Source organism: Symphalangus syndactylus, chromosome 3 (assembly GCF_028878055.3).
Source record: "Symphalangus syndactylus isolate Jambi chromosome 3, NHGRI_mSymSyn1-v2.1_pri, whole genome shotgun sequence".
NCBI classification, from domain to species: domain Eukaryota; kingdom Metazoa; phylum Chordata; class Mammalia; order Primates; family Hylobatidae; genus Symphalangus; species Symphalangus syndactylus.
In genome coordinates, this window is record NC_072425.2 from 93,002,845 (window position 1) to 93,030,143 (window position 27,299).

General features: G+C 38.1%; 1 protein-coding gene across 1 annotated transcript; it reads left to right on the forward strand.

The window, feature by feature from the left end:
* The first annotated feature begins 13,405 nt into the window (after positions 1-13,405).
* Positions 13,406-27,032, forward strand: AGR2 (anterior gradient 2, protein disulphide isomerase family member). Its single transcript, XM_055272519.2, has 8 exons — positions 13,406-13,513; positions 16,641-16,786; positions 17,061-17,124; positions 17,243-17,295; positions 18,633-18,706; positions 21,112-21,175; positions 23,813-23,896; positions 25,878-27,032. Exons 2-8 carry the CDS (start codon positions 16,648-16,650, stop codon positions 25,925-25,927), a joined length of 528 nt encoding a protein of 175 aa, XP_055128494.1. The 5' UTR covers positions 13,406-13,513; positions 16,641-16,647; the 3' UTR covers positions 25,928-27,032.
* The last annotated feature ends 267 nt before the right edge of the window (positions 27,033-27,299 follow it).

Sequence of the window (27,299 nt, forward strand, 5' to 3'; positions counted from 1 at the left end):
CTAAATGAGATTTGGGACTGCCTAGTTTTTCTCTTCCTCCACAGGATCCTTCAGAGAATCTATAAAAATACCTCAGGCACCCTTGATGTTCATATACTATGCTTTGAAACACACACACACACACACACAGACTCTCTGTGTGTCTTACTTCTCATAGATCATATATTTCCCCAATTTTTTGCCAACTATTTTTCATATTTTGTCCTCCCTCAATCGTATGTTCCTTTAGAAAAACTCTGAGTCAAGTTCTGTTTGGTAGCAGCTATGCCACTGCAAAAGACTTATTTTTTTTTTTTTTTTTTTTTTTTTTTTTTTTTTTTTTTTTTTTTTTTACAAACTCAAGCATGAATTGGGTGTGCTGTGAGTCAGCTTATTCATAAGCAAGTAGCTTAGTAAATTCTCGGATTACAGATGTGAAGTGTGAGTAGACAAACCTACAATAGCTTCTGAACAAATCAAACATTTTTAGCTTCCTTGTATGTCATGAATTACAGATTCTAAGACCTTCAAAAGACCCTTTAAAAATTCTGTACAGATGCAAGTGAGATAAAAATTTCTAAGTTTTAATTTACAAATAACTGGAAAGCACAGAAGTTACTTGTAATTTGTATATACACATATTCATGCTTTTAATTATTTTTCTATTTACTAAAACACTTGCTATAAAGAAAAATATATAGAAAGACTGCTAAGTAACATTCATTAAAGTTTAATTTTAAAAGTTCACCTATCCAGAAACTCCTATAACACTGAACAATTTTAAAATTTAAGAACATTTTTCCCCCAGGGTTTATAGGATCTCTCCATATATTTCTCTCTTGAAAGTCTCCAGATTGCTCTCAATGGAAGAAAAAGTTGTGTTATTTGTTTATGCAAGCATCAATTATTAATAAAGATAAAGCAACTAGCAAGAATTGGTGGCTAGAAAAGAGGAAGAAGAAGTGGGTTTGCTGCTTCGGATACTATATAACATTTGCAGAGGCCTTATGGTGTTCCAAGCACTGTTCTTAGTACATGACAGATGTTAACTTGCTTGTTCTTCTAAAACACCCTGTGCAGTAGCTACTATTTTCTTCCTCATTTGCCCATGAGAAAACTGAGCTACAGAGAGATCAAGAAACTTACTAAGGTCCCTCAGATAGCAGGCAGGATCAAACCCCGGGCACAGCCCTACCGGCCCAGGCTCTTCCTGCTGCCTCACACCACCCAGCAGTGCTGCAGGCTGTCCAGGTTAAAATAAGGTGCTGAGGATCACAGCGAAACACAAGACCAGCTTTTGCAGTTGCTGGCATCCTTATGTTTTAAAAATTACAAGTTATTCCTCCCGAAAAATATCTTCTACACTGGTCATTAACCGTTTCTGAAGTGCTATCATTAGCAGAACTTTATGGTTGGTTGTGAAAGTCTCTTTCCTCCCCATCCCTGTCTTAACGCATCAAGTTTCCTGGGAGCAGGTATCATGTCTCACTCCTCTTTGTATCTCCCTGAGGTACCTAGTACAATGCCACACACACAGTTAAGTACAAAAGTAACTTTCTGTGTGCAAGGAATCAAGTTAAACTATCTTTGAGTCTTAAAGGGTGTTCACCTTCAAGCATCTTAAAGAGGCAAAGTGAGTGACGACCTTAAATCAGTGTCAGCCAGGTCCTGGCTGTACAGGGACAAGTTTATCAGGTGACTTTGAAAGCATCACAGCTGAGCACAGGATGCTGAGGGAATGGTGCTGGGAGTCAGGACAAGCTGAGCCTGATGAAGTAGGCAAAACGGGCCTCAGAGAAACGCTTCACGGACTCTGCCTTTCCTGAGGCTGACCCTGGGAACAAAATGTGCCCTCTCTAACACCCACCCGTAATCCCTCATCACCCTTTAATCCAAAGAATCAGTTTACACAGACACTAAAGTTTCTTCCCAGTGTTCTCAGTTCCACAGAGATTGCACTTCAGGCTGTCAGCCGCACAATGAAATCAGCATCTCTCTGGCTGCATCTTCTACTCCGCCTGCCCCAGCTCATGTGATTCCAGCCAAATGGCCTCCTACACCCCCAGGGCAGGCTTTTGCCCTTGCTTTTTCCTCTGCCTGGCTGTCTCCCTTCCCTTAGCACTCCATTTAAAATTGTAGACACCTCTACCGATGCTCCATGTCCTCCTTATTTGCTTTATTTTTCTCCATCCTTGTTACTTCTATGTAACACACTATGTGTTTCACTAACTTATTTTGTTTACTGTCTGCCTCTCTGTGCAAGAATGTAAATTCCAGGAGGCCAAGAATGTTGCTGTTTTATTTGCTGCTGAATCTTCTGTGCCTAAAAAGGGGCCTGGAAATAGTGGCATGTCACAATTACCTTTTGGTTGAATGAAGTTTCCTTCACTGTTACTAATCAGTCATCACCACCAAAGATACTACCTGGTTATATGCACACAGACACATACATATACGTACATATACAACACATATATATACACACACACATATACATGCGCACAAATACGCAGACACAGACACGCACACCCCTGGATAGTATATTAGATATATTAAAAACATGCTTAGTGTTAAACACTGAGTTTTCTTAGAATAAAGATGGCACATCCTGGGAAATCTGCCGACTTACCCTCTATCCCATGAGATTACTTTCTTAGATATTTACACTAGAGCACACATATCCTGAATGTTATCATTTCTCATTCCAAGGACAAATACATAAAAGCAGGAAATAGAGGGCTTCTTCCACTTCTACAAGAAGAAGGAGGTGCTATTGCCGTTTCACTCACCCTAAACCAGGCCTCTCTCTGGGCACCCATCTGCTGCTCACCACCTTTATAGTCACCACCTGACTTGGCCCGGGCTTGCCCCTGGCTGCCCACCTCACCTACTTCCCTTCTTCAATCTCCCTGTCACCAATCAATATGAGTAAAGCCTGGTGCTGGCTCCACCAAAACTTTAAATAAAGCCACTCCCGTGTTACCACAGCAATAATCGCTCCTTAGACAACACTCTCTAAGCTGTCCTCCTGGATCCTCTTGTCCAGGGAGCAGATACGCAGTAAAAAAAAAAATAATAATAATTATGAGAGTTCACATTAATACAAATCAATTCAGACCTGGATATTCCAGGAGACAGGGTTTCTTTTATCCCTACTCCCCTCCAACTGACAGTTCCAGGGAACATTCGGAAATGTCAAGTGGGTTCAGAAAAAGTGATTTGGGTTCAAGGAAGGGAGCTAAAGCTGTGAGCTCTGCTGAAACTAGGGACCCTGGGGAAAGAGGGCTAGAAAATACCACCTAATGACCAAGAAACTCAGAAGAGAAACTTGTCTTTTTCAGAGACCTGGTAGAGAAAATCAAAATAAAACAAAACATGCTGTTGCGATAAAGCAAAATTCTAAGTCTGTCCTATGTGTGGGTTTGGAAATGAAGTTTATGCTATCCTCATTGTGCTGAAATCTTTTAAGGAAAGTAATTAACATAAAAATGGCTGTGGACTAGAGATACTATTCAGGCACCCGCCAGATGCAAACTCAAAAAGGCTCTATAGAAACCTGTCTACAACCCAGCACACCAGATTCCAACAGAAAAATAATTTGCAAGGAAAAGGAGTTCACAAATAAAAAAAAAATGGACCATTCCAAGAAAAGCATCCCCTCAAGGGAGAGTTGACAAGCAAAACAAATAGGTTTGTTTAGTACTTCCAATTTAAATATGTTTATACTTATTAAAGAAATGTTTAAAAGAAACAATAAAGGTAGAAGCCTATAAAAATAAACGGGTAGACTGAGAAAGAACCCAACAAAATGTCTATAAATGAAAAATAAAACCACCAAAACATGTAGAGAGTGTACCAGGTCAACACCTTGGGGTGGTGAAAGTGGAATATCATCCAGATACTGTCTGAGAGGACTTGAAGTGATTCCATTTGCATTTTATAAAGGGGAAACCTTCCCCAGATGTCAAAAAGACAGGATTCTGCCCCAGTTCTAGCAACGAGATGGCACAATACGTCTCTCTAGAGCCCCAGTGGCATTATGCTAACAAACTCAGTTCTCAGTTTTTTTTTTTTGTTTTTTTTTTTTTGTGTGTGTGTGTGTGATGGAGTCTCCCTCTGTCACCCAGGCTGGAGTGCAGTGGCATGATCTTGGCTTACTGCAACCTCTGCCTCTCAGGTTCAAGCCATTCTTCTGCCTCAGTCTCCCGAGTAGCTGGGACTACAGGCACCCACCACCACACCTGGCTAATTTTTGTATATTTAGTAGAGACGGGGCTTTCACCATATTGGCCAGGCTGGTCTCAAACTCCTGACCCTATGATCTGCCCTCCTCAGCCTCCCAATGATTTTTTTTTTTTTTTTTTGGTCATAACATAGCACTTTGCCTACTGAATACACAAGCATCCTTAAAAACGCTTTGAGGATAGCCAGTCTAGCTGCTGGGACAGATGCCGAGAGTGTGTAGAGGACCAAGGAGTCTTCCAGGTCTTGTGAGGTGGACGAAGCACTATCTTATTTATTCTCCTTTTGAAATAAGCACTGAGTCCAGATATGACTCGAACTACTTCTTTCTCCGACTTTAGGTAAGACAGACTACACAGTGCATTTCTGCGGTCATATCTTTGATGCTGACCTGTGGTTGGAAATAAGATATAAAACTCTTTGTGTGTACCCAGCACCCTAGAATTCTGGCAATTAGCTATTAGCATAAACTGGCCCCCTGGGCACTATTTTTGCATTGGTAACTTCCTTCTTCTGAGCTTAATACATTTGTGTTGGGTTATTGCCTAACCTGAAATGTTCCTCCAGAGTGCCTTACCCAAGTGAAAATGGCCACAAAATCTGAACTTCAGAATAAATGTGTGCAAAACTGCCATGTAAAAGCTGTCATTTAAAAAAAAATTGTGTGCTAGTCTCAATCTTTAGTTTCATTGAAACCTGTGGTGTTTTCAGGTGACAAGATGCCACAGGATGTACTATTGTTTCTGGTATAATGTCCTTTGGAGATTAGTTTTTAAAGTTTAATTTCTCTTGGATCACATATGCCAGAATAAATATTATATTACTTTATACATGGTCTCTGGTTTACTCTGGCTCAGAACATGTAGTTAGTCAACAAAGGAAGGCAGTTTTGCCAAAATTCAGTAGTGTATACTGTTCAAAATAGTTATAAAAGTAACACTCATAACCCATAAACATATAAATTTCATTTTTACCATAAGAGTCATTTTACAGAAAAATATCTTCCAAATTCATATCTTAGTAATCTCAAAGCAATCATTTTAGGTCCTTTAATCAACTTTTCCACAGTCCAGTAATACTAAATTATCTAAATGACCCTAATAGACAAAATTATGCAGAAAAACCTTATGATAAAAAGTTGACAAATAGTGCTGAAAGTGCAGTAACTATGGCAACCAATTCACTACAAATAATAAAGAAAATGCAGAATATAAGTGACCAATTACATTTTGAGAGTATCATGGTTAATAAACGAGTACCCTAATAAAACTTCAGAAATCACAGCTATAGATACTAACAATTTAAGACATATACAAAGGTGTGCTTTCAGAAATTTTTATCACAATTTTCACAGCTTTTCTGCTTTATTTCCTTCCTCTGTCTTCAGGAAGTCCTTAATCTCAGTTTTCTAAACTAATCGGAGCTGTAAATAATACACTTTGGACATGTCACATAAAAGTAATTTGAAAGCACCCTGAGAAAAAAGATTTTCATTTAAGAGCAGTATAAAATCAGCCTGAGCCAGGCCAGTAAAAATGAATCTAATGAGACCAATTTTTAAGTCACAAACAAAATGTCCATATATTCGTTTGAAATGTTTTTAAGTTACTTTCCTATCTATAGTTTGGTGCTTAAAAAACAAAAATTGTCTTAGTGCTAATTCTGGTTTTTTAAACAAAGTGATCTTAATCATGTCATATGGAAATCTCCTTATAGAATATCTACATTTCATGCCTTGGATACATTCAGATATCCCTCAAACCATATTGGCAGCCTCAGAAAATTCACCAAATTCATCAAATAATTTACCATTTATACTAATTAGTTGGTTGAATTGCTTGGACTAAGAGATCCTTTCATTCGGCAAGCCAACATAAACTGGGAATAATAGAAAACTGTAACTAAGAGACATGTATAAAGTTACATCATAAGTATTCACAGAATTGAAACCCATTTTCCCCCATTATAAAAGTCTAAAAGCCCATAAATAATGAACAAGTGTGATCTTTCCCTAAAATCACAGATTAGAAAAAAAAATGGAATGCAGTGAATAGAGCAAAGCTTAGTCTTGAAATGATGACGAGGACTTAAAGAAATCAGGAAGAAAGTAAATGTGACAAGTTTCTTTTCTGTTTGCTTTCTAGGCTGACCTATTGCTGAGGACTATGAGAAAAAAAGTTATTACAGAATGAGTCATATTGAAAACACTTGCAAACAGAAGAATATTGAGAACGTAGTACGTGTTATTCTCTCATTGGTACTTAACATTAAGGATAAAACATAAAAAGCAGGGTAAAGCATCCCAAAATAATTTGTGAAAGCAATAAGTGATTCTGCTTCTTTAAGTAACAATATGGCCGGTTTTTTTGAAAACCCAAGCTTACCCAAACTCTGACTTTGAAACCAATTCTTTCATTTGGAGAAACAAGACAATAAAACCAATTGGTATAAAAGACAAGCACAAGCCCACTCACTAGAGGCAAATTTGGAATCATAGATCACAAAAAAAGTAGTTTGGCCTTCCTAGAAATATATTCAATTACATGCACACAAAATGTGAGGTCTTGGAAAGTTACTTATTACTATTTGAAAGATGAGAAAAATATAAGCATAATAGTATTTTCTTTTGAGCCTATTTAATAATAAAGTGTGTATTCTGTTGTGGATTTAAAATATTTGGGGGGTTTTGCCTGTTAGGAAAAACTTCATAAACTGAAGTATTATATTACATGATGTAGTATACAACGTGTTATATTTACCAAGTTAATATTGATACGTAATACACTTATTATTTCCATAATATGTTGGTTTTTATTTACTAATGTTCCTTATGAAACACCTGCCTTTTCAGTATACAGATGACTAGATGAGATGGAAAACTCTAGATCTAGTCATGACCACAAGATAATTGTTTACATTTGATAATAACTATATAATAGTTTTCAAAGGAGTAAGGTTTAAAAAAAAAAGAATCAGAAGAAATTTCATGGAACTTAGTCAAGGTAAAGCTGTCTTACAAGGTAGAATTAGGCCCTTTTTTTTAAGTCACTTCCATGCTTAAGGAAGAATGACATCTTCTGACAGCATCTCTGTTTATTCAGTGCTCCACCCAAAGGAGTGTATTTGTCATCTAACAATATTGACTCTAGGGTCAGACTCAAACTGCTAAGGACACGTCGTCTTAATCTGTACAAAATCTGCCTTTCATATATGGTGAAAGTAGTTACTGAACCCAATTTGTTTTTTAATGCACTGTTTGTAGCCTATTCAACCTCATTAGCAGCATATCATTTCAATGGAAAATTCTAAGTATTGACTGAGATTATTCACTGCAAATTGTAAAAGAAAGATCTTAATGTCTGCTTTATAAATACCCATCTTCTAAAAGATTAGAGTTCATGGGGAAATCACTTAATAACTTTGGGTGTTGTTACATTTTAAATTACTTTTTATTCCTCTTTCTCTACAAAGCACAGCTCCACCATGATCTGAAAGGATTTCAGGCTGTGGGACTTTTCTCAGAGCAAACAAGGGATTTGAATGGCTGTGAGACTAGGATTCCTTCCAGCTTAGTACAGGGTATAAAATTTCTGCTCACCAGGAAGAAATATTAGATTATGCTTTAAAGCAAGTGTGGAGAGTTACATGCCAAATCTCATGCTGTGGGCTCCTTGAGAATGGCTAAGCATAGAAACTTGAACACAAGAGCAAAAGTTTCTAACCTGCAGGTTTTTACCTGCAGGCTAAGTATAGAAACTTGAACACAAGAGCAAACGTTGGAGGGTTTATAAACCCTCAAAAAGATCTTAGGATTGGATTCAATATGTAAGTGAACCCTCTGAAATAACCGTAAAATAATGCATATGCATATATACGTGTATCTTACCTGCAGATAAAATCAATAGATTTCATCATCCAGATCATGTAACTTATTGTCCAAATCATGGTACTTTTGAGAATGAAAGATGTTCTCAATTATTATACCCAGCAACAGGCTTAAACTGAGGCTCTCCTGGGCAAACTGAGAAATATAATCACCTCATTCATGACCCCAAAAGGTAATACACTATTGCACCACAGCACTTAGGTTTTCATTATTTCAACCCAAGAACCCTTCATGAATTTTCATTTAAAGCCACCGATTTTTATATAATCAGTGTATTCTCCTAGTGTCTAGTTACAAGTCTTGCTGCATTTGGCACCAGTTGTTGCCTTGAGATTTGTAGTTCCTACTGGACTTGGATCCAGGGCTATGACACTATCCTGCCTGTCCTCACACTTTTTACTTTTTGTGCTCTGCAAATATTTCTTTTCCTCACTCCTAAATGGACAATTATTACCAAAGTTGTATGCTGGGCCTTTTGCTCTATACTTTCCTGCAAGAAACACATCTAATTGTATGACATTAAGTTTAACGTATCAATGACTGGTTCTCAGCCTTTGACACATATCATGGTCCCAAACTTTAGACCCAGGAACCTTCGTCCACCCAAGCAGTAAATCTGCTCCACCATCACTAGTCTCAGGAAAGAATACAAAGAAGAGTAAAGCTGGTAAGCTTACTCAAACCTAACCCTCAATACTCTATAGTATTAAGACTTTTATGTTATGTTTAAGTTTTGAAAATATTACAATAAACTTTATGTGTTTGTCATTTCAGTGTTTGTAAGATATAAAAGAAGCTTATATTTTAACAACGCAAATATGAGTCTTGTGCTTAGAATTTGGATTTTAATTTTAAAAGTACAAAATAATTATTTGTGAAGCAAGATTAAAATAACTAATAGAACTTGATTATTCAGTAATTTTTATTTATAACATTTATAAGCATTGCTAAAATGCTTAGAAAGGTTTTGCTAATTATGTTTGCAAATCTGCCCTGTTGGACATTTAGAAAGTTTAGGAGAATTAGATATATAAGTACAGTTTAAACTATTTTTAACAATTTCATTACTGAATATCAATTAAAACTCCAGAAACTACAAACCATTATTTCTGTGCACAAAAGCCCAATTCAGAAATTAAAATAAATTCAAATGGTAACCAAGTTTTCCTCTGTCAAAACACAAATTTCTATGTATCTATTCTCTAAGCTAGAGTTTAGGGAGAATTTATTCAGCTACTTGGTCAGCAGTTAGATATGTTTTTGACAAGTCTTCTTTGAGGCAAACCCTTTGAGTACAACAAGTCATTTGTACTTCCCTCTGCATAAGGCTCATAATAATTCAGTAATGTGGAATTATATGCATCTACAGGCTTATCTCATTATTTCCTGACATCAGAAGGCAGCCTGATGGACTGAAAGAAATACTGGATTAATTATCACCAGCTATGGAAAATTTTAGATCTTCTCTCTGTTCGTCAACTTTGTGGCTTTGGGCTAATTATGTCCACTTACCTGAGCCTTTTTACTTTTTTAAAAGAAAATAATGAAGTCTGGTGAGATTGTTATAATGACAAATTAATTTTTCCAATGAATATGTGTTAAAAGTTTAAGCATTGTGATAGGCTATAATCAAAGGGTAATCCAACAAAGATTCTTCTGTCATAGACTGAGACCTAAATGATCATAATACAGAGAAGTAATACATTCTGTATTAATAACTAATACTTTTGAGTGCTTACTATGTGCTAGGTACCATTCTAAGCACTTTGTATGTATTTTCTTATGTAATCTTCCACAGATCCTATATAGTAAAAAAGTGGGGATAGGAAGACCTACAAGTGAGATGACTAAAGCACAGAGAAGTTAAGTAAGTTGCCTGGATTAGTAAAGTATGTAATAGTCAGGAAACTCGATTCAAACTCGAACCTATCTGAATCTACAGCTTGCCCTCTTAACCCTCACATTCTTCCTCTTGAGGGTAAAGTCTAAATTCAGAATGGCATTAAAGGCCCAGGCAAATAGCCCCAAAACACCTCTCCAATCCTATTGTCTATGAGCTACCTAGATGGCTCTCACTTCAGCTAGGCTTGTCCTTAAATATCCCACAAATATATTTTGCAAATTCTATATCCCTGTCTGTATTTGGAAATCTTGCTTTCTGCCATCAAGTTGAGCACTCTAGTAGGTAGCAATCTCTACTCTCTGAAAAATAATCACACCTGATGTCTATCACACTTACTTGCTTCTTGTTGCATGCCATTCTCATGTGAATGGCTAATTTTTAGTGTTGTTCCATCTCAATTCTTCAATCAGATCGTAAGTAACCTTAGAGTAGAAAGAGTGTTGTAAACTGCTACATGTTTTCCCCATAGCATGGCCCATCAGTCCGAATTGCAATTATCTATGTATGTGTCTGGCTACCTCAATAACTGACCATTATTTTTTCATTTTCATATTTTTAATGCCTGGCACAATATTTGCTACATAAACAGAGTTGATGAATACTTGGTGAAGAAAATAAGTGAATGAGTAAATGAAACATGAGAGTCAGCTACTCATGCATACTAGATTAACAATAATTGCCAGTTATAAGTCTCCTGTTTTAACTCAAAAATAGGATATAATCCACTTTAAAATATGCTTGAATATGGATGCAGCTGGAGGTCATTATCCTAATCAAATTAATGCAGAAATGGAAAACCAAATACCACATGTTCTCACTTAGTAGTAGCTAAACATTAGGTACACATGGGCACAAAGATGGGAACCGTAGACACTGGGGACCCCAAAAGGGTAGAGAGAAAGAAGGGAGAAAGGGCTGAAAAACTACCTATTGGGTGCTATGCTAACTACCTGGGTGATGGGATCAATCATACCCCAAACCTTAGCATCACGCAATATACCCATGTAACAAACCTGCACATGTACCCCCTAAATTTAAAAGTTGAATTTAAAAAAATAAAATATGCTTGAACAAATGCCTCTAAAATTATAATGACATAAACATTTAAAACACAAAGGTATAATATCCACTTAATTACAACCATTGTTAGGGTCCCTGGTACCAAGCTTAGTTTTACTTACTATAATGTTAGACCGGTATATCGAATTATCAAATCCTACTTCAGGAAGTCCTACTCAGGTCTCATCCAAAATATCTACCTGATAACAACATATTTTTACAGTATCAGGCAAACCTGAAGGACTGATCACATGGCATCATTGTTAAAAGTGATGAAGTTTAATAGCAGAAAACAAAAACCCCTCCTTTGCTTGTCTCAAAGCGTACTATATGTACCATCTACAGAACCCTAGTTACCTCACACCAAGACAGATATGCCAAAGATTCCACAGCCACAATAGCATGTGTAGGATATGTTCTAATAATTACCTCCTCCTTGCCATCCCTCAGCCACTATGACAAACTCTGGGTTTTTCCTGACATGAGATTAGGCACATGAGTATAGAATAATTATATCATTATAATTAACTATAACAAATCAGAGACTTTTTTTTAAGTTCCGGAGTACGTGTGTAGGATGTGCAGGTTTGTTACATCAGTAAACGTGTGCCATGGTGGTTTGCTGCACAGATCAACCCAACACCTAGGTATTAAGCCAGCATGCATTAGCTATTTTTATCAAATGTTATGGGCTGAATTGTGTCCCTCCAAAAATTCGTATGTTGAAGTCTTAATCCCCAGTACTTCAGAATAGGGTCTTTAAAGAGGTAATTAAGTTAAAGTAGGTCATTAGGCAGGACCCAAATACAGTATGACTGCTGTCCTTACAAGAAAAGGAAAAAATGACACAGACAGGTACAGAGCGAAAAACCATGTGGCAATACAGGGAAAAGTCATTTAATATTCAAAACGGTCCCATATGTTACTATTATCCCCATATTATAGATGGAGAAACTGAAGTTTTGGGGATGTTAAATGAGATCTCAAATCATCCTATGAGCACGCACCAGGATGCAGGATTCAGATGGGAATCTCGTGACTCCAAATCCCATCCACTTGTTACTTTCCCTGGATAAGGGACTGAAGGACTTTGGTCCCACCTCTGCCCTAAACTGGTTGTGAGACCTTCAAAAAGTTATGAATTTTTTGCTGTCTTCATTTATTCATCTGTAAAATGAAAGACTGGAATTGAATATTCCAAGGGTCTATATAAGGGCCTGCTAGTTTTAAGAATTTTGCTCAAATCATCGTTTTCAAACTCCCAAAGAAATTATTTCTGTAAATTCATGTAGAATTGAAAGGATATTCAGTATTTGGAGAATCACGATTTTGCCCACAGAATTCAAGGATTTATTGGAAAAATATACATACTTGCAAATGTTTTTGAAATATTATGACCTTAACTCATTTTAAAAAGTCATTTATATAAGGCTTGCATCCCATTCGTTAACTTTCTGTTGTTAAAATTTTCTTCATTCTGAGCTTTTAAAGACTGCACATAACTTCATGAACAAAATACAGGATTAAAATTTTCTGACAGAAATTTAAATTCCAGTTTTAAAATCTTCAGGGAGTAATTAAGTAATCTTGAGTGGAAAAAAAAACTTAGTTGCAGACCTTAGTTTTTAGGTCTGAGAAAATGGAGTAAATGGCTTCCTGCTTGAGTAGCAGGAAAGTTTGCCTTTAAATAAGAGATTATCTGCGAAATACCTTTGAACTCTGTGGAGGAAAGTTGCCACATACATTCAATGGCAAGGCCAGTTATTACAAGCTCATGATATTAGGCTGTTTTTTTTTGTTTTGTTTTGTTTTGCCAATACTTCCTCAGTTTTGAAAAATTTTATGGGTTACTTGATTTGTATTTTTTTCATACCTGTAGAAGTTAGGGTGCATTTTTTTGACAGGAGTAGGGAAACTGTAGAAAATAATTTTTATCATAATGGAGTATGGCAGGTTATATGACTGTGAGGATCAGAATTGTGAATCATCTCTTTTGTGTTTTCAAGTAAATAAAGGCAATCTGCCCATGGGGCAGAAAAAAAAAAATCTACAAACTACAAACTCTGTCCAATCATGTAAAGACAAATCAGCCTTCAGGCAAATCAAATGTCTTCATTCAAAGTCTACCTGGATTTGGCACTCTGCCCATTGTTTCAAAACCTCTTAACAATACACTTCACAAATAGTTAAAAACATGCATACTGAAAAGCATACTTTTGCAATGTTATTTTTAAAAACAAGGAACTTTTTAACCCAGGGAAGATAATGACTTGGGGAAAGGAAGGTTTGTTTCTGAGTTAGCAACAAGTAAATGCAGCACTAGTGGGTGGGATTGAGGTGTGCCCTGGTGCATAAATAGAGACTCAGCTGTGCTGGCACACTCAGAAGCTTGGACTGCATCCTGGCCACCGGCTCACACAAGGCAGGTGGGTGAGGAAATCCAGGTAAGGCTCCTGACAGCGGCTTTAGAAGGGTACTTGCTGGAGCGAATTCTGGCCACTGATTGCTATATAAAGTTGTAGGCAATCAAGTAACAGAGAACTCCAAGTTTCCAAGGGCAATGAAGTAGGATTCGGAAGAGAAATCATGGAATTTCCACCAAAGGCTTACTGGGGCCTTTCTTTGGCTAGAGCTGGCACAGTGTGACGTTCCCGAGTTAGTTCAGAGAAATGCTTTCTCCTTTGGGAAACAAAATTTCCACGAGTTGGTGAATCCTAGGATTTTTCAAGCCTGGGACAGGGTCCAGGGATTTTCGTCTCAGTCACCATCTAAAGTTTTCTTTCCCACGGGCTAAAGCAAAACCCCATAGGCTTCTCCACTACGACACCTCAGCTCGGATTGCCTGCTTGGAATATATTATTGCAAATCAGAAAACAGTTTTCTTTCTCTTTTTGGTGCAAAGACATTCTTGTTGCCTCTGCAATCTTTAAATTCATGGGATAGGCTGTTAGAGGAGACCGCTGGTTGCTTTCCTGAAGCATTTACAAACAGGGACACTAAAATGTCTTGCAAGTTCATTCTTTGCTAAAGGCAAGAAGACAGGGATACGGTGACAAGTAAAAAGTGCTGGTTTCACATAGTGTGTGTGTGTGTGTGTGTGTACCTATGTGTGTGTGTCTGTGTGTCTCTAAATTATCAATATTTTCCATGGCTGGAATTGTGTTTTGAGGTGGTTTATGCAGGAAATTTGCAGAGCAGAATCTATTCATATTACAAAAACTCAGTGGAGTGAATCTCAGAAAGTCACCCCAGAGCAGGATGTTTGTACAGCAGGAGTTATATTAGCCTTTCTTGAGTCATCCTGCCATAAAACACAAGCAATATATCAACAGTTCCAACCTGTGATCTTTGGAGATATTGCAAGGTCCTAATAGCTACTTGTAAAACAAGAACTGTAAATGGGCTAAGTAAATAAAAATGCTTTACCATCAATTTACTATTTTTTAGAATATACATAGATGCTGTTATAAATAAAAGACAAAATCAAATGTTTGTTGATAGATTCAAAGAAATTATTTGCCATATGTTTCTGAACCAACCAGTATTCCAAAAGTATAATTACTCTCATGTAAAAGTTCTTGTTTTTTTAACATTAAAAAGAAGGCTTTATACAAAGAGGGCTGAGAATTGTTGACTTACAGTGTACACTTAGGTTGTTTTTGCAAAACTCTAGAAGACAAAAGTTATTGGCATTTCCACATCTTTATAGGTATAGAAAATGAACAAAGTATATCCCTGATTTTTGCTTAACATCTTTTCTGAGTAAGACATTTTGTGCTTACATTCTATGAATTAGTTAATAATTGGTCAGTTAAATACAAAACGTCATTTCAATCTGGTAACTTAGCAACACTTTAAAAAAAAATCAGCTAATGCTTAGCAAAGGTTTCCACTCAAGATATTAGATTACGAAAAACTTCCTGCTTAACAATAGTAATTCCTTGCAGAGTTTGACTTCATTCAAAACCATTCACCATTACTAGAGTTAGGTGCTGTGGTTTCATATTTCCTTTTTAGCACTTTTAGTGTTTGGTTTTATCAGAATCCCAAATCTCCAGCCTTCCATGTTACGGCCCGGTGGACAACCTTAGTGACTTGCTAGAGCAACTCACTTTGCTCCCTCCCTCCCTCCTCACTCACAAAACTTATCTTTGCCATTTACTTTCCTGTTCATAGGCTTTAGCTTTTCCTGGGAATCAACTGTGGAACACCAGAAAGAAAAAGTAATTTAACTAAGATATCGGCTAGGCGTGGTGGCTCACTCCTGCAATCCCAGCACTTTGGGAGGCCAAGGCAGGAGGATCACTTGAGGTCAGGAGTTTGAGACCAGCCTGGGCAGCATGACAAAACTCCATCTCTATTAAAAAATACAAAAACATAGCCAAGTATGCTGGCACGTGCCCATAGCCCCAGCTCCTTGGGAGGCTGAGGAGGGAGGATCACTTGAACCCAGGAGGTGGAGGTTGCAGTAAGCCAAGATTGTGCCACTGTACTCCAGCCTGGACAACACAGTGAGACCTTTTCTCTAAAAAAAGTAAATGTAAATTTCCTTAGCTACTAGAGTATGTACATCTATTTTCTTAAAATATATCTCTATTTATCTATTTCTATATAGATATATCTATATAGATAACTCTATATCTGTAGAGATCTGTATCTTTTTGTCTGTATCTATGTGGATCAACAGACAGCTATCCATACTATATACAAACAGTCCCAGCTTACAGAAGTTTGCTTAATTTTTTGACTTTATGATGGTGCAAAAGCAATACACATTCAGCAGAAACTGTATTTCAAGTATCCATATAACCATTCTGGTTTTTACTTCCAATACAGTATTCATAAAAATTACTTGAGATATTCAACACTCTACTATAAAATGGGCTTTGTGTTGGATGGCTTTTCCCAACTGTAGGCTAATGTGAGTGTTCTGAGCACATTTAAGGTAGGTTCAGCTGTGGCGTTCAGTAGGTTAGGTGTATTACAGTAGTTCCCCCATTATCTGTGGGGGTTATGGTCCATGACCCTCAGTGGATGCCTGAAACCGCAGATTAGTACCAAACACTACATATGCTATGTTTTTTCCTATGCGTACATATCTATGATAAACTTGAAATTATAAATTAAGCACAATAAGAGATTAACAAGAGCTAATAATAAAACAGAACAATTACAACAGTATCTTACAATAAAAGTTAGGTGAATTTGGTCTCTCTCTCTCAAAATATCTTATTGCACTGTGCTCACCTATTTTGGACGCAGTTGACCGTGGATAGCTGAAACCGCAGAGAGTAAAACCCTGGGAAAGGAGAGACTACTCTGGATGCATTTTGACTTACAATATTTTCAGTTTACAATGGGTTTATTGGAACATTACTCAATTGTAAAGTCAAAGACCACCTGTATTCTTAGGAAAATCCCATGGAACAGAGCTGTTTACACCAATCTCATATGTCCAGTCTCAGCAGAGCCTCAGTTTCTGGTATATTCCACTGTTGTGGGGCAACCTGCAGACCCTGAAGACTGCTAGTTCAATTTTGTTTACTGATTTTGGTTGGTTTTCCATACTAGAGTTGCCATGGAGAAAATTTCAGTGTCAGCATTCTTACTCCTTGTGGCCCTCTCCTACACTCTGGCCAGAGATACCACAGTCAAACCTGGAGCTAAAAAGGACACAAAGGACTCTCGACCCAAACTGCCCCAGACCCTCTCCAGAGGTAGGAGTCAGCTTCTTGTTGGCTTCCAACTGCTACTTAATTGGAAAAGATTTCCTCTGTCTTGGTGCTTAAACCTGGTTCTAACCTGGTGCCAGGTTATTTTTGGTTGTGTTCCTTCTAGATTTATCATTGTTTATAATTATTTCTGCTTTCTCCAGGGGTTTTTCTTCATCTTTAGTATCGGGTCTATTAACCCAGTCTTTACCATTGCTTTTCAACAGCTTTGGGTCTGAATTTATACAAGCTTCAAATATACTGATTCATTTCATTCTAGGTTGGGGTGACCAACTCATCTGGACTCAGACATATGAAGAAGCTCTATATAAATCCAAGACAAGGTAAAGATTAAGATTACTCAGAGCTCCCTCAAAGCTCTCAAGAGCACCACCTAGTGACATCTAAATATATGTGAAATCTTACTCATTAAAACTTGTCTAATCTCTCTGTCTTTTAAAGCAACAAACCCTTGATGATTATTCATCACTTGGATGAGTGCCCACACAGTCAAGGTAATTTATTCTTCTAAATATGATTTCCTTTATAGGCTTTTAGCCTTAGGGCCAGGGTTCAGATCACTCATGTTTGTATCTTTAGAACCACAGTTGCATTAAAAAAAGAATATTTTATATAGTAAAAACATTTAAAAGTGACTTCAAATATCTCCACATTTTGTGATAACCATTGGTACATATTTTGAAAAACTAGTTTTAGGATTCATCTTCAACTTCTTGATTTCTCTTACAGTCCACATTCAATATACCAGCAAATACTGGCTTTATCCTCAAAATATATCCTTAAACCAGCACCAGCTTCATAGGCATGAAGCCTGTGCCATCTCACAGGGCCCCAAGCTTAGAAGGTTCCCACACTTGGTTTAAACTCGGCTATCATTGTCTTAAAAGTCTTAGTAATTCTTCAACAAGGGGCTCTACCCTTTCATATCGCACTGGGCCCAAATCCAACCACCTCCTATTGCCTCCATGCTACTGCCCTGGTCCAACCCCAGATCAGATCTTGTCTAGACTACCACAACAGTCACCTAACTGGCCACCCTACAGCCAGTCCACACAGAAGCCGGAGTGAGGCTGGTAGACATAAATCAGATCCTATCACTCACGTGCTCAAGTGGCTTCTTATCACAGAATTAAATCCAAATTCCTGATCACAACCTATGAGGCTGACATGATCAGGCCAATCAATGGCTATCTCTCCCTTCCTACCACTCTCCTCTTGCTTTCTTCACTCTCTCCAGCCTGGCCTTCGTGCTGTTCCTCCCACATCTGAGCTCATTCCCACCTCACAGCTATTGCTTTTGCAGTTCCCCCTGCCCACAGTGGCATACCCCAAAATGGACCACTCCCTCACTTCAACGTTAGCTCCTCAGGAAGATCTGCCCTGACCACTCAGTTTTTAAGCCCTTTGCTTTGCTTTATTTTTCTTCAAAGTACATCTCTCTACCTGAAATTATCATCTATTTATTTCTTTGTTTATGGTTTGTCTCCCACACAAGTATTTGAGCTCTATGAAAAAAAACATATGCTTCTTTTTTTTTTCACTGCACTATCCCTAGCGCATAACACAGTGCTTAACACATGGCAGCCATTCAATAAATATGAGCTGGAGAAAAAATGAATTGATGAATGAATGGATGAATGAGTGAATAGAAAGCAGAGGTAGTCAATGCCATAGATATTACTTCACTAATCATTTGCTAAAAGGCCAAAGTAGAATATTGTATTTAAAATGCAATTCAATAAACAAATAAAATGCAATTTAACTTAAAATAGAACAAAGCTTTTTAACCAATGCTAAGATGGATGCTTAATGATTTTTCTTTATATTATAGCTTTAAAGAAAGTGTTTGCTGAAAATAAAGAAATCCAGAAATTGGCAGAGCAGTTTGTCCTCCTCAATCTGGTTGTAAGTTTCCTTTTCATCATTACTGACATTTCTCTATGGCTCATTACTTGAAATGGATGATTCATTTTTCCTCTACATCTTAGTTATACCACATTAACTGAGATTGCTTTCAAATATCCCATCTCATAGATTAGAGAGAAAAAAAGATATTTCATTTCATTAATAATCCATTTGGCATGTCTGTCTTTATTTAGTAATTAATCATCTTAGTTTGCCTGGAAAATTCTCTCCCGTAGTCAGAATTTTTTCTGTTGCTGGAAGGTTTTTGTTACTTGCTGTGCCCATCCCTCTATAGTCCTGGCTTCTCTACACCCATTCTTAATCCTGGTCATCTCTCGGGAAGAGACAGCTCTCTGGCTTTCCAACTCTAATCATGCCTCTTGTGCTTTAGCTTCATGCATTCCCACCTTACTTCACTATCACCACCCCTCATGGTGCTCAAGCTTTCTGTCTCAGCGAGTTCTTTTTACTGTATACAAATGTTTCATTTTCCTTCTAAAAGCAAGCCAACAAAAAATGACTCTACCTAAGCATACGTTCTTTTGAGCCCCCCTGCCCTTCCTCTTCACAGGTTGGCTTCCTTAAAGACCACTTCACACCAGTAGTTCTTCCTTGCCTCTCTTCCATGGGCTCCTCTTCTTCTTCCTACTCCTTAATGTGAGTGACGTGATGAATCTCTACTTGACCCTTTTCTCTTTCCATATTTTGTATTCAGTGAACAACTTCATCTACAACTGCCTTTGATCAATTCCGACACACTAATAATTCCTACATCTTACCCAAACATGAAACAACTTCCAACTTGTCTATCCAACCATATTCCAGATATCTTATAATCAGCTTAAACTCAGTATGTTCCTCACTGCACATTAATCATCTTGGTTTGCGCTTTTCCAATAGCTCTTCTTTCTCTATTCCCTATTTTATTGAAAGTGGTACCGTGCTAGATTGGACTCTCCTACTCACCTACAGCATTCAATAAGCCCTGTGCTTCTAAATTCCAAGTATTCCTGCTATTAGTCACTTCTCTATAAACTCAGGACCACTATTTTAGTAAGCCTCTTTCACTTTCCCTAGCTTACTGTAATACTGCTAAATGGCCCCCGGTCTACAAGATAAACTCTGTCTAATCCCACATGGCTGTCAGAGTAGTTGCTTTACAGACCAAACTGGGGTCACGGTGCCTCTTCTAACATCCCTCCAGTGGTTCTTAACTATTTCTGAACAAAGGAAAACACTATGGCATGGTGTGCAAAGTCATTCCTAAGCTGGCCCCTGAAGCAGCTCTAGCACCTTCTCTCGCCACTACCCTCGTGCATCCCAACTCAGTCCTTCCCCAGCACTTGGCCATAGGAAAAAATGCTCCGCCTGTCCTCTCCACACTCTTCCCCCTGCATGAAGTATCTTTTCCACGTAACTGACTCCTGTTCATTTTGAAAGATTCCTCCTTATCCACTTCAGAAAGTCCTAGTCGGGGTGGAATCTGCATTCTGGGCTAAATGTCTTGCTCAAGGCAATCACCAAACCCGCATATGCTACACCATAACATTTCACCCACTGAATCCTCAATATTCATTTTCCTACCTGTATCTCTCAATAGAGTGTGCCTTCATTAAAGCACTGTGCCTTGCTAAATACAGTTCTAAATAAAAATTGATATATGGATAAATGAATACTCAAGAAAATCCCATATTTGTCTCTGTAATTTCTCCAGAAATGACAAGTGCTTTTTTCCTTAATAGCTTTTTTCCTTAAAAGGGAATTTATAGATTGTCTGGTCATACCTTGTACAGGAATTCTTTTTACGGCATCCCTGTGGAAGGGCATTTTAACCCACATTCAATTCCTTCAGTCCTAAGAACCAGCTCCAAGGCAGCTTGCTCTTCTAGCTCCGTAGCAGCACCCTGACTACATGTTTGAATCACCTGGAGGATTTTAAAGCTCAAGTTGCCCAGGCCACACCTCAAACCAATTAAATCAGAATCTCTGGGGGTGGGACGCAGGCATCCACACTGCTTACAGCTCTCCAGGTGATTCCAATGTGCAGCCAGGTGAGCTGCTGGTTGGGTATTTAAAAGGCCCTTCTTAGGTTCATTTCTTACAAAGATTAGATCTTATTTCATCCAAGATGTCTTCCCCAAACACAGTAACTCCTTCCAAATTCTCCCTTAATCTTTTTGCTCTTTATCACATCCACTCAGCACTTTATCTCATGTTCTGCTCTATCTTATTATTTCATGCTTGTAACCTGTCTCCTCATCTATATAATAAACTCTTTGTGGAAGAGAGGTGCCTTATGATAGCTTAAGATGCCTGGCCAGAAATGGACAGATTCTTGTATTAACAAGTTTGAAAATGACTGAAAAGTAAAAGTAAACTAAAAGATGCTTTTCTTTTTATCTTAGTATGAAACAACTGACAAACACCTTTCTCCTGACGGCCAGTATGTCCCCAGGATTATGTTTGTTGGTAAGTGGAAGTGACAGTGAGAGAACTCAGAAACTCATACTAGTGCTGCCATCTTCCTTCTCTCCTCCCCACTGTCCCTTGCCACTTTGCCATGGCCAATGTCATCACTAAGCTCTAGCAAAGAGTATGACATTCCTTTAAGTTCCGCAACATATTTTCTTTAGAAAATGTGAGCTTTTACCTATTTCCACACAACACTTTCTTTTCTCACGTGCTAATTGTAACTTTTCATCTTCTGCTATACTTCTGAGAACAAAGCACCCTATTCACTATTTAAACATATTGATAAATTTCCTGAATACAAGAGGCCTGCAAATATTTATTTTTTAATCTAGCAAACTTTCACTTTGTTAGGTTTTTCTGACATTTTTAATCATTATTTTTAAGAAAGTTAGGAATAAGGCTGCGTGGTTCACGCCTGTAATCCTAGCACTTTGGGAGGCCAAGGCCGGCAGATCACTTGAGGTCAGGAGTTCCCAGCCAGCCTGGTCAACATGGTAAAACCCCATGTCTACTAAAAGTACAAAAAAATTGGCCAGGCATGGTTGCAGGAGCCTGTAATCCCAGCTACCTGGGAGGCTGAGACACAAGAATTGCTTGAACCCGAGAGGCGGAGGTTGCAGTGAGCCAAGATGGCACCACTGCACTCCAGCCTGGGCAACAGAGCGAGACTCTGTCTCAAATAAAAAATAAAAATAAAAATAAAAAAAAGGAATATGAGGTGGGAAAAAGAAATGAAAGGAGCCACATGCTCCTTCCTGCCACTGGTATTTTTCATGTGCTTTTCCCACTTCCTTCTCTGTCCCCCAATTTCACATCATTAACTCCCCAATCATCATCATTCATTGACCCAGTCAAATCCCTACTATGTGCTCTTGTGGTACCATGTCTCTCTTTTTAGTCATACTTTCCTCAGGTATAATTTTGCATTTTGGGGGTGGTGATGTAATAAGTATTTCCCACATTGGACTATAAGCCCCTGTGGCAGGGACTGTACCTATTTCTGCTCACCATGATATTCCCAACAGGACCCTGCAGTAGGCTCTCCATCAATATGTGTCAAATTATTGAATGAATGTACTGAGTTTGGCTTTGTTCAAAGTCATACTGATTTAAGGACAATCCATAAAGAAATCCATCACAAGAATTCATGCTAATCGTACGATTCACCTGTGTAATTCAGTAAAGTTTACATTGAATGTACAAAGCAGGGAAAAGAAAAACAAGAGATAGAAAAAAAGGAGGAAGGCTGAAGTAAAGCACTAATTTTATAGGTTTAGTTTTGTCAGAATTTAGAACATTTGGAATCTTAACATTGAAAGGGAATCTATAGATTGTCTGGTCATACCTTGTACAGGAATTCTTTTTACGGCATCCCTGTGGAAGAGCATTTTAACCCACATTCAATTCCTTCAGTCCTAAGAACCAGCTCCAAGGCAGCTTGCTCTTCTAGCTCCATAGCAGCCACCCTGACTGACTACATGTTTGAATCACCTGGAGGATTTTAAAGCTCAAGTTGCCCAGGCCACACCTCAAACCAATTAAATCAGAATCTCTGGGGGTGGGACGCAGGCATCCATAGTGCTTACAGCTCTCCAGGTGATTCCAATGTGCAGCCAGGTGGGCTGCTGGTTGGGTATTTAAAAGGCTCTTCTTCGGTTAATTTCTTACAAAGATTAGACCGTGTCTTTGTATCCTCTGCACCAAACAGAAGTATAGTTGGTCTTAAATCTGGCGAATAAATGTACATCTGCTTCTTGTAATTTATGTGTCTGGCCTTAGTCCAACATTCTGAAATGACAGATTGCCCACTCCAGTACCAGCGACAGACTTTGCAAACATGCAGATGGTTCTCACATGTCCTCCTTGTCTCGTTTTCAGGGCACGTGTCCTAGGTTCTTTCGATTACGTCTCTCAAGGCAAGGTTTCCAGATCTCTCTGTATCCTCACACTTCCCTTTTGGATGCACCTTAATTTTAAAATACCCCTTTTTCTCATTAATTAGATCACTTCAAGTTAAATATAAAACATGGCAAGATGGATTTAAATTTAGAGGGATATAAGTATACATAAGAGAAGACCAATCTCTACTTTTAAAAATGCAGTTAATTAACAATAAAGTAAAATATAGTGATGGTACTATATGCTTATTTGAACTTTGCTGTTGTTAAGGACTTGCATTCCTCTATTAATTTAAAAAAAAAAAACTCGTTTTGAAAACTAGCATTGGATGTGGGTTTCCAATGATCTAGAAACATGTAAACTACAACATAATCATTTCAAGAATTTAAAATAATTTTGCAGTAGAGAATGTTAATGTTTTCACCAAAAAACTAAACACCATGTCACCCCTAAATATATATTATTCTGTTTTCAGGTTGCTGTAGATAGGACAGAAGGGTTCATAACCTTTTCCACAAATAGCACTGCACAGCTGTTGATGTTTCCAGCCCTGCATTTGCTACTAACTGCCAGGGGCTGGGTAGTAGAGTGGATGGATCAGAGCTCCTGTGAGTGCGGACACACTCCATTCCTTCACGGGACATGAATACATGAACTTCAGCTCCCCGGGGCAATAAATACAGGTTATTTGAAAACAAACCATTCCACTCCCTTTTGTTTCATTTATCTTTGCAGACCCATCTCTGACAGTTAGAGCCGATATCACTGGAAGATATTCAAATCGTCTCTATGCTTATGAACCTGCAGATACAGCTCTGTGTAAGTGTTACCTTCAATTTGGATGTTGCCCAAGAGTTGAACACCTCTATTGCTGTAGTGATGGGACTAGAGGCTGCATGGTGAGGTGAGAGAGAGCTAGGCTTAGGGACACCTCAGACTCAGTTTGATCCTAACTAGCCTTGCATCCTCAGGCAAATCACACTCTTTCCATCTCAGGTTTGTTTTTAATCTCAATTGAAGATGAATTATTTAGATTAGGTATCTTTTTCTCCAGGAGGATTCTATGACCACATTACCTGATTTTCAGGTTTTCTGTTAGGTACACTAGCACACACTCCTTCTATCACAGAACTGAGTGTAATAATTATAATAATCTGCATGTCTTAATTTTTTAAATAACAAAAGTGAAAGAATGTGCAGTCCAGCTTAAAATTAAATTCAGGTTCAATTTAAAGATCAGTTTGAAAGATGATCCAAATGATTGCCAAGAAAGTCACCTTCCCTATGGTTGCCATCAATGGAAGAGACAGAGAGAGAGAGAGAGAGACTGACTTAAGGCAGATGAGGTACCTCAATGCAAGGCTGTAGCTAGCTGTGACATCTGACTAGTCCTCTGGGAAGAAAAGTGGGTTTTATCCTAGGAACCAACTCTGATCAATTAGTAGTGGCTGCCTAGAACTGCACTGTCCAATATGTTAACCATTTGCCACATGTTGCTACTTAAGTTAAAGTTAGAAATTCATTCCTTCAGTCACACTGGCCACATTCCAAGTGCTCAATGCCCAGACACTGAACATTTCCGTCATCACAGAAATTTCTATTGGCCAGTGCTGACTTAGAACATCATGTTGGGAAGAGAAGTGAGGCCGTGTCTAGGAAGCAGGAGAGATCATCATGGTCCATTAGCAATGTTTCCAGTGTGTGCTGGACCAGGGGAAGCACATTCCAAGTAGTGTCAGCCATTATTGAGATACTACCATACATTTTAATAAGACTAAGCTCTTAAAAGGCAGGTGTCCTACACAAGTAATATCACAATCCCTTGTAGAACAGGCACTTAATAAAGATTTGTAGGAAGAGTGAATAAGCGGCTGTTCAATGCCTGTCGAGTGGGCATCTTATTTTTAGTAGATCACATACCTCATTTTGATGAATTGCTGTTGAAGAAACAGTGACCCAGAGTTTGGGCTCTGGAACAGTAGCTCCATTACTTGTTAGCTGTGTGACTTTGAGCAAGCTACTCAGCCTCTCTCTGCCTGTTTCATTATGTATATATAAAGTTCTAATCGTGTTTGTATGAGGATTAAAGAATTCATGTGCATAAAGCACTTCGTTTGCTATTATTTATATTTCCCCTACTTCTAAAACAACTTACAGTAGCTGCACACACCTACTAATAGACATTTCTCTTAAACATGATTTAAATTTACTTCTAAATGAGCCAAATTATCTTCTGCTGATAGAGCTTATAAAAGGATTCTTTTGGAAGTGAGGGTTGGAGATGAAGGATCTGGGAAGGAATGAATACACTAGAAAACTAGATTGTCACAAAAGCCATTTCATATAATTTTTAAAAATTACAATAAGATTACCAACTATTCACCTCATGATTAAAAAGCATCCTATCAGCCTGGGCACAGTGGCTCACGCCTGTAATCCCAGCACTTTGGGAGGTCAAGGTGTGTGGATCACTTGAGCTCAGGAGTTCGAGACCAGCCTGGCCAACATACCAAAACCCCATCTCTCCCCAAAATACAAAAATTAGCTGGGCATGATGGAGCACACCTCTAATCCCAGCTACTCAGGAGGCTAAGGCTGAAGAATCACTTGAACCCAGGAGGCAGAGGTTGCACTGAGCGGAGATTGCGCCACTGCATGCCAGCCTGAGTGGGAGTTAGACCTTGTCTCAAAAAAAAAAAGCATCCCATTAAATAATGAATTAAGCATCCAAGTTTGGGGTTTATTATATCGATATAACGTATGATGGTGTCTTGACTCTCCTGCTTTTATCCCCCATTAGTGCTTGACAACATGAAGAAAGCTCTCAAGTTGCTGAAGACTGAATTGTAAAGAAAAAAAATCTCCAAGCCCTTCTGTCTATGTCAGGCATAGACATAGAAGGGCTTCTTGAAACCAGAAGAAGTGTGAGAAGACTGGCTAGTGTGGAAGCATAGTGAACACACTGATTAGGTTATGGTTTAATGTTACAACAACTATTTTTTAAGAAAAACAAGTTTTAGAAATTTGGTTTTAAGTGTACATGTGTGAAAACAATATTGTATACTACCATAGTGAGCCATGATTTTCTAAAAAAAAATAAATCCTTTTGGGGGTGTTCTGTTTTCTCCAACTTGGTCTTTCACAGTGGTTCGTTTATCAAATAGGATTAAACACACACAAAATGCTCAAGGAAGGGACGAGACAAAACCAAAACTAGTTCAAATGATGAAGACCAGAGACCAAGTTATCATCTCACCACACCACAGGTTCTCACTAGATGACTATAAGTAGACATGAGCTTAATCAACAGAAGTATCAAGCCATGTGCTTTAGCATAAAAGAATATTTAGAAAAACATCCCAAGAAAATCACTTCACTACCTAGAGTCAACTCTGGCCAGGAACTCTAATGTACACAACTTCATTTAGTAATTAAAGTTTAGTCAGATTTTGCCCAACTTAATGCTCTCAGGGAAAGCCTCTGGCAGGTAGCTTTCTCCTTCAGAAGTCTAATTTAGAAAGGTCATTCCAAAGAACATCTGCACCCCTGAACACACCCTAAAGAAATCCTGGGAATTGGCCTTGTAATCGATTTGTCTGTCAAGGTCCTAAAGTACCACAGTGAAATAAATTCAGCCAACGTGACTAATTGGAAGAAGAGCAAAGGGTGGTGACGTTTTGATGAGGCAGATGGAGATCAGAGGTTACTAGGGTTTAGGAAACGTGAAAGGCTGTGGCATCAGGGTAGGGGAGCATTCTGCCTAACAGAAATTAGAATTGTGTGTTAATTTCTTCACTCTATACTTAATCTCACATTCACTAATATATGGAATTCCTCTATTGCCCAGCCCCTACTGATTTCTTTGGCCCCCGGACTATGGTGCTGTATATAATGCTTTGCAGTATCTGTTGCTTGTCTTGATTAACTTTTTTGGATAAAACCTTTTTTGAACAGATCTTTTGGCATTATTAATTTTTCCAGGGATATATTTTCAATCTTTTCTATCTCTCATAGTGACTACTGTCATTAGTAGGTGTTGAGCATATGCTGCTGATTTAATGACATACAAATCTTCAGCAAAAATATCACAGGTTAATCAGCTCCCTTCTCACAAGTAGATAACTTACATGTGCTGAAAAAGGTAAAACATTCCATTTAAAAAGCTCTCTGAGGGATAACAAGAGGAAAAAGAGGTTTCCCTTCCATAAACAAATATTTTAAA